General features: G+C 44.5%; 1 protein-coding gene across 2 annotated transcripts; it reads left to right on the forward strand.

Annotated features, from left to right (window-relative positions):
- Window positions 1–2,164: 2,164 nt before the first annotated feature.
- On the forward strand, window positions 2,165–4,032 carry LOC107813288 (uncharacterized). 2 transcript variants are annotated; one of them, XM_016638538.2, is made up of 4 exons: window positions 2,165–2,332; window positions 2,410–2,538; window positions 2,620–3,368; window positions 3,466–4,032. In XM_016638538.2, exons 1-4 carry the CDS (start codon window positions 2,302–2,304, stop codon window positions 3,607–3,609), a joined length of 1,053 nt encoding a protein of 350 aa, XP_016494024.1. In that variant the 5' UTR covers window positions 2,165–2,301; the 3' UTR covers window positions 3,610–4,032. The 2 variants fall into 2 exon arrangements, with proteins under 2 accessions (XP_016494024.1, XP_016494023.1); XM_016638537.2 differs by having other exon boundaries at window positions 2,166–2,332; window positions 2,620–3,380.
- Window positions 4,033–8,397: the final 4,365 nt, after the last annotated feature.

Consider the following 8,397-nt stretch of genomic DNA (forward strand, 5'->3'; position numbering starts at 1 on the left):
GCGATCGCATAACAGTTATGCAGACTGCATAGTAACCGCATGCACAGACAGCCTTTTTGATCATTTTATCAGCAATTATACGACCGATATGCGGTCCGTATATCCATTATGCGGTCAGCAGAACTGTTCCGGAACTCTATTTTGGGTTTTTAAAAATCGACCCTATTTCGTTAAATATACTCTTTGGGCCATTTTTGAGCCATAATATGATATTTTAGAGTGAGAGAGAGTGCCCTAGAGTGAGAAGGTGTTCTTCAATAATTTTCTTCAATTCTTGCTCAAGTTTTGGAAGATTTAGAAGGGAAGCTCACTAGGTCTTCATCCGAGAGGTAAGATTCTACACCCTAAATCCTAATTTTGAAATCTTCTGAAAATAGGTAACTAGCAAGGTAATTTTTGGGTATGAGAGTTGTTTATTTTACATGCATGTGTTATCAAAGGGTGTCGGAAGATTGTTGAGCTAAAAATGATAAAGCTTGAGTTGTGGGATGATGGAATCCTTCGTAAAATGGACATTGAAACCTTATGCACATCTAATGTTTGATAAAATGCTCAAGTGAGCTAGAACCATGATCATCTTCCAAATTTTGATTCAATTTGTTATATTTCTACAATAGATTGAAGTTGCTATGAATTCCGGAATGTTTTAGAGTTTAAGAAAGCTCAAGTGAGGTATGTTGGCTAAACTCTTCTCTTAGAATTGAATCCCACGATATTCATGTAAATTATGTAAGTCCCGAGTGATTCATTATGAAACTGGCTATTCCGATTAAGATTGAGTTTAAAGATATATGTTCAACAAGTATCCCAAATGCTTTACTCATGTTATGTTACCAATTGAGGATGTGTTAAAATATGGGCTGTGCATTAATAATGTTCCCACTTTAAGTCAAGTTCAAATGAAGGCTATTATGCCAAATTTTGTGAAATATCTGTATGTGCTTTAGACTCTAAATTGCTCATATGTGTACTACATACCTTGATTTGAATTGTATTTGTTGTTGATGATGATGATGATAATTGAAATTGATAAGGTGAGCATGAAATACTGAATATGGCCAACGTGCCAAGAATGATCTTATAATTATGGCCATTAGTGCCAATGAGATGAAAAGATGTGAAAGTAATACGAAATGCGATGATTGATATAAAAAGGTTGATGTCTCAAATAAGACAGCCTAGCCGGTCGGGTCGTGATCGGATACCATGCCGCACACATGATGGTGATTGTGCTGGAAATTTATAATTTGAAATTGTGATTGTGATCGATGTCCCTAATGGATAGCCTAGCCGATCGGGTCGTGATCGGACTCCGTGTTAAAGACGGTGGTATTGATATTGAGAGAAATTGTGGTTGATGTCTCTAATGAGATGGCCTAGCCGATCGGGTCGTGATCGGACTCCGAGCTAAGAGTACGGTGGTACTGGTTTTGTGAATAATAGTATTGTGGATAATGGTATATCGATACTAAAAATCTCCCAATGTGAGATATGAGAATTAATTTAAACACTGTCTTGATCCTAAATTAAGGTTTGATGTTAATTAAATCTTTCATTGATATTATAATAATCTTGTTTGTATTATTTGTGATTCTATTGAGGGACTGTTTAGTTATACATACTAGTGCTATTCGACGGTATTAACGTCCCTTTTGCCGGGGGCGCTGCATCTTTAAATGGATGAAGGTGGTTCCACAGCATGAGATATTGATCAGTGATAGCATTACACCTTCCTCCTAGCTGACTCGGTGAGCCCCACTTCATTCCGGGGTCATGTATCTTTTGTACTTTATATATTCAGTTTGAGGTATAGCCGGGACCTTGTTGGCGGCATTATCATTGTACTCCTCTTTATCTATAGAGGCTCCGTAGACATAGTGTGGGTTGTGTATTGGTGCTGGGAAAGACAAACTACGTTATGTTGTGGTTGTAATACTTGTTCTAGTTAAGACGACTAAAAATGATGGAACTATTGGTAATGAATTTGTATTGTGAACATGATCACCTTTTTGTCTAATTAATGAAAATATGTATTATCTTCATTCGTGGATGAGTTTGGGTAGAAGAAAATCTAACAGGCTTGCTCGGTCGGGTTCACTCGATTGAGCGCTGGTCGCGCTCCTCGATTTTGGGGCGTGACAACAGTCCCCGAATCTTTCGGGGGGGAGGGGGGAGGGTCTGATCAAGCTCGCGCACCGGGCCAGTAAAGCCCCGTTCTCGAGTATTGATGAAGATCGGAATCGAGGCTGACTAGGTTGTTTCGTCCAAGTGAAGATCTCGGACTTGATCCTAGGCGAACGCATGCCGTTCCCCGAGAAGTGGAATATACCATGTAAGTAAAATTTCGTTTTCAAAATCTTATTTTACGATTTTTTCCTTCCTTCTTATCGGTGCTTTGTGGTGGTGCAGCTGTCGCTCAGGTCCCGAATGCAGTCCCTCGACTCAAGGAGTGGGTCGAGGGCATCGTGTTACAAAGTCCATATTCCGAGCGATCATGGCGCGAACTTTCAAAGGGTCGGTGGGAGGCCCATTCTCATGGTGAGATTCCTTTCCTAAGTAGGTAATATTTGGGTTCCTTTCGTGTCATTAAGTTCTCACTTGTTTCATTTCCTTTTGTAGGTTTATCCAAGGACGTGACACTGAGGCCTCCATCCGGTGGCGAGAAATTCTCCGCCGAGTCCCCTGCTTCGAGTTCTCCATGCTCGGAGAAGAAGAAACCAAGGAGAAGGTTGGTGCGCAAATCCAAAGAAAGCATAAGAGCTCGAGCACCATCTTCGGATGCACTCTATCGGTTGAGGGACGAATCCGAAGAAGAAGGAGAAGCCTTCGATCTGATGGCTCGCGTGTCATTGCAACTCGAAGGGCAAAGGGCCTCCGAACTGAAGAGAGGCGAGGCCGGATTGCCTCAAGTTAGGGAGGCTGACAAGGAGACTGTGGCCGAAGCTTCCCGAGATATGGGCAATACCCCAAAGAAAGCACATGGTGTCATAGACATCACCGAGTCGCCCTCGTTCACCGAGTCCATGTATAATGGGGCTCTGACGGTGATGGAACGTCTCAATAAGGAGGCCCACGGAGCGGACGACCCCTTCTGCGGATTTTTTGTTGGCGTGGATTCTACCGCCACGGAGGACGTCACCGGATTGGGTGACTTGGAGGTGCAGAAGAAAAATCCATCTTCAGGAACAAGCAGGCCTTCCTCAAGCCCGAAACTAATCAATCGGTTCCCAGCTCCGAGTGTGGATCCTGACCGGGTCCTCTCTACCCCCGTAGGGATGGCCAGTTACCTTCGGTGTCTAGTGACCGAGAAAGACCAAGACAAGATGAACGAGCTGGACACGCCTTGCCTGTTCAACGACGCACAACAGGTGCTAAACCGGGTAACTTCAGATACCTCTTGATGACTTTTAATTTGTACTTAGACTAATTTATAGATAATCCTAACATTTTTCTTTGTGTCTGTAGGCCTCGGTGCTTCATCATGAGACTTTTCTCCGATATCGGGATGAGCTAAACCAGCTTGAGGCCGAGGTTCGAGGGCTCACTGAGAAGAGAAATACTTACAAACTTCTCAGCGAGCAGCGTGAAGGGGAGGCTAAGAGCCTCTGAGCTGAGCTGGAGGTGTCTCGGAAAGAGCATACTGACCTGGCCGAGAAGATAAAAAGCATTTGAGGTTAGTGATGATGAGCTAGACTCAGTGACTAATGGTCGGAATCCGTAGGTCCAACAGAAGATCAATCGGATCGACCAGCTCCGAGCTGAGATGGATGCAGTTAAGGCCGAGACTGAAGAATGGAGAGGCAGAATGGATCGCCTAGCCTCGAAAAAGGAGACGACTTGGGAACAACTGACTTCGGCTGAGGTCCAGCTTCGAGAAGCAAAGGAAAAGGCCGAGGTGCAGGCCAAAAAGTTTAAGGAGCTCCAGTCTTAGCTAAGTACAGCCGTCTCTGATCGAGAAAATCTTGCCAAGGATCTTGAAATGACCAAGTCGATGATCTTGGTGGTTAAAGCCGATGCCGACGAGATGGTGTCCCAATATAAGGCCGATGCCCAGGAGGTCCAGGATCGAATGAAGGATATCGTCGAGCAAGCAAAGCGGCAATCCCGAAGGGAGGCCCTCGAGGAGATTCATGCTCGGGGTTTTGACTTGTCGGCCGAAATCGAGAGTGCTAAGGGGCTCGAAGTCGAGGCCAAGAAGCTGGCTTATCCCGAGGATGAATAAGGCTCTGAGGGTTCGAGCGGATCCGAGGGTGGAGGAGACTCCGATGACCCTGGCGACGAGGCGGGCTCCGGTGAAGACCAGGCCATTTATGTGCCTTGTACATTTTTCTTTGTTTTTTGTATTTTTGTACTTTTGTACTTTTTTGTCAAGGCCGTTTGGCCCTTGTAAAGACTATATGTATATATAATACAAGGCTTTATTTTACCTTCGACAATTTTTGAGTTTTGTTATCCTTTGCTTTATTCTTTATGTTTGCAAAGATTGAAATGCCTTAGCATAAAACAGATAGGTCATGTTCGGAGGTTCGAATAGGCCTTGCCTTCGATATTATTTTGTTTAAGGCATCATGGGGGTTCGGTATGACCATAACCTTTCCCTAAAGTACTTATAATTTTTTAGATTATAGTTTGCAAGATTGTATCCTTTAGAACCGGTTAAGAAATATTTCAAGGCCTTATTTTTTATTACGGGTGTCGGACGTCTCTAAGCCATTTTAATATGGACATAGCCTTTTAGTTAGGGTGTTTCCTAGTGGGCTTGTCACCTCGAGTTATCCGGACTTGCCAAAGATAACAGTCCTCGAATGGGGATGGTCGTAGCCTTTAAGGTTCGGGCGCTGTATAATAGGTTTTGTGCCCTCGGGCTCTGATAGCCCGGGCCGTTAGAGTTTGTTTCTGGATGGCAGTCCCCGAGTGGGAGTGATCGTTTGAACCCGGATAAAGGCGACCCTTGGGCTCGATACCTTTAGGGGATCGAATGTAGGAAATTCAGAAAGAAAAGAAAAATTTTAAGGGACAAGATGTTTATCCTCAAGGTAGAGACTTCCTTTTATTTTTGTGCATAATATATACGATTACACATGCATACAAGCTTTATGTCAGGGCTCGAGCAGTCTATATGGGCACGGTTCATTCGACCATTTTTCCCTTACAGTAAATCCTATCGATCGAGCCGAGACCATTCAATCGCAAAGTTTCTTTCCTTACTAAAGTCGTTATCCGAAAGTAATGCCCCCTAGTGTTCGGGGCCGATCGTAGAGAGGCCTCGAATACTGTTGTCATGATCTTCAATACTGGTTCATAACCAGCCTTTGATTCTAAGTTAGCACAATTTGTTGTTGCCTCGTAAAAAACCTTGCCGAAAAATCCATTTGGGACAAAACCGGTTCAAGGGAAAAATAGTGCAACGCGTGCTTTCAAGCCTAAAAATTGTATCGTTTTTTGATGGTTGCCTGCAAGTGTTAGTTCGAAATGCAAATAAGTAAAAGGAACGAATGGGGTCGTACCTTAGCAGTAGTATCACTTCAAGTGAGTTATATTCCAATTGTTCAGTAGTCGTTCACCGTTCATTGCTCCGAGTTTGTATGATCCCTTTCCGGTAATCTCGATAATTTGATATGGCCCTTCCCAGTTCGGCCCCGGCTTCCCTTCGTTCGGGTTCCAGGTGCTTAGTGTGACCTTCCTTAACACTAAGTCCCCCACATTGAAGTGTCGAAGGTTGACCCTTCGATTATAATACATCTCGATCCGCTTTTTTTGGGCGACTAATCAGAAAAGGGCGGCTTCGCGCCTCTCATCTAATAGCTCCAGGTTCGAGTTCATGGCCTCGTCGTTTGATTCCTTGGTTGCATATCGAAACCTGATACTTGGTTCTCCGACTTCAATCGGTATTAGAGCGTCGGCGTTGTAAACCAGCGAGAACGGGGTGGCCCCGATACTGGACTTCGAGGTCGTACGGTATGCCCATAGGACTTCGGGCAGGAATTCCTTTCATTTTCCTTTGGTGTTTGTTAACCTCTTTTTGATGTTTTGGAGTATGGTTTTGTTGGTCGACTCTGCTTGTTCGTTCCCACTAGGGTGGTAGGGTATTGATAGGATCCTTTTGATCTTATGGTCTTCGAGAAACTTGCTTACTTTGCTACCGATGAATTGTTTCACATTGTCGCACACTATCTCGACCGGCATTCTGAACCGGCATATGATGTGGTCCCAGATGAAATCGATGACTTCCTTTTCACCGACCTTCTCGTATGCCTGGGCTTCCACCCACTTAGAAAAATAGTCAGGCATAAACAATATAAATTGAGCCTTACCGGGTGCCCATGGAAGGCGGACAACGATGTTCATTCCCCACCTCATGAATGACCATGGTAACAAAACCGAATGCAGTAGCTCCCCGGGTTGATGAATCATCGGAGCATGTCTTTGACATTCATCACATTTTCGTACGAACTCCTTCGTGTCCTTTACCATGTCGATGCAGTAGTAGCCGACTCTGATTACCTTTCGAACCAATGATTCGGTGCCTAAATGATTTCCGCAGGTGCCTTCGTGAATTTCCCTCAGAACGTACTTGATATCTCCTAGTCCTATACATATCGCGAGCGGGCCATCAAATGTTCTTCTAAACAGGGTTCCATCTTCGGACAAGCTAAACCGGGTTGCCTTCGTACGTAGGGCCCTCTATTCTTTCGGATCCGAGGGTAGTTTTTCGATCTTCAAATATTCTATATATTTGTTTTTCCAGTCCCAAGTCAAGCTCACTGAGTTTATCTCGGTGTGGCCTTCTTCCACTACCGATCTCATGAGTTGTACGACCGCCCCCGAATTGAACTCATCGTCCTCGACTGCCAACCCTAGGTTAGCAAGGGCATCGGCCTCACTGTTTTGATCTCGAGGTACGTGTTGTAGAGTCCACTCCTTGAATCGATGTAAAACAACATGCAACTTATCCAGATACCTTTGCATTCGTTCCTCTCTAACCTCGAATTTCCCATTAACATGGTTCACCACAAGGAGGGAGTCGCACTTATCTTCGATTACCTCCGCCCCCAAGCTTTTGGCTAGTTCGAGACCTGCAATCATGGCCTCATATTCGTCCTCGTTGTTAATCAATTTTATAGTCCTAATAGATTGTCTAACTACATTGTCTGTTGGTGGCTTCAATACGATGCCAAGTCCGAACCCTTTTGCGTTCGAGGCACCATCCGTAAAGAGGGTCCAGATCCCCGAAGAAGTCCCCGAGTTCAACAACAACTCTCTTTCGATCTCGAGTATTAGGGCCGGCATAAAGTCGGCCACAAAGTTTGCAAAAAATTGAGATTTAATGGTGGTCCGGGGCCGATATTCAATATCATACCCACTGATTTCCATTGCCCATTTGGCCAACCGTCCCAAGATCTCAGGCTTATGCATTACATTCCTCAATGGGTAAGTAGTCACAAAACATATGGGGTGACATTGGAAGTATAGTTTTAGCTTTCTAAAGGCGCTTAGCAAAGCGAGCGTCAGCTTTTCTAGGTGAGGGTACCTAGTTTCGGCCTCACCAAGGGTCCTACTAACATAGTATATTGGAAATTGCGTACCTTTCTCTTCTCGGACCAGGACTCCACTTACCGCTATCTCCTATACTACCACGTACAGGTACAGTTGTTCGTCTGTCTTCGGCGTGTGAAGTAGCGGTGGGCTCGATAGGTATCGCTTGAGTTCCTCCAAGGCCCGTTGGCACTATGGGGTCTGTGAGAAGTTATTCTTCTTCTTCAACAGTGAGAAGAATCGATGGCTCTTATCGGAGGACCTCGAGATAAATCGCCCCAGGGCGGCTATGCGTCCGGTTAATCTTTGCACGGCTTTCACATTGTCCGCAACTGTGATATCTTCGATGGCTTTGATCTTGTCGGGGTTAATCTCGATTCCGCGGTTGGATACCATGAATCCGAGGAATTTACTGGATCCAACTCCAAATGCACACTTCTCCGGGTTTAGCTTCATATTGTATTTCTTCAATATGTTGAAAGTTTCCTGCAAATGTTTCAAATGGTCCTCTGCTCGCAGGGACTTGACCAACATATCGTCAATGTAAACCTCCATTGATTTTACTATTTGTTCCTCGAGCATCCAGTTTACTAGGCATTGGTAAGTGGCACCGATATTTGTTAATCCGAATGGCATCACGTTATAGCAGTATGTGCCATACTTAGTGATGAAGGAAGTTTTTTTCTGATCGTCTAGGTTCATCCGTATTTGGTTGTACCTAGAGTAGGCATCGAGAAAACTGAGGATCTCGTGGCTGACCGTGGCATCGATCATGCGATCGATGTTGGGCAAAGGGAAGGAGTCCTTGGGACATGCCTTATTCAAATCCTTATAGTCTACACACATTCTTAATTTATTCCT

Source organism: Nicotiana tabacum, chromosome 13 (assembly GCF_000715075.1).
Source record: "Nicotiana tabacum cultivar K326 chromosome 13, ASM71507v2, whole genome shotgun sequence".
NCBI classification, from domain to species: Eukaryota; Viridiplantae; Streptophyta; class Magnoliopsida; order Solanales; family Solanaceae; genus Nicotiana; species Nicotiana tabacum.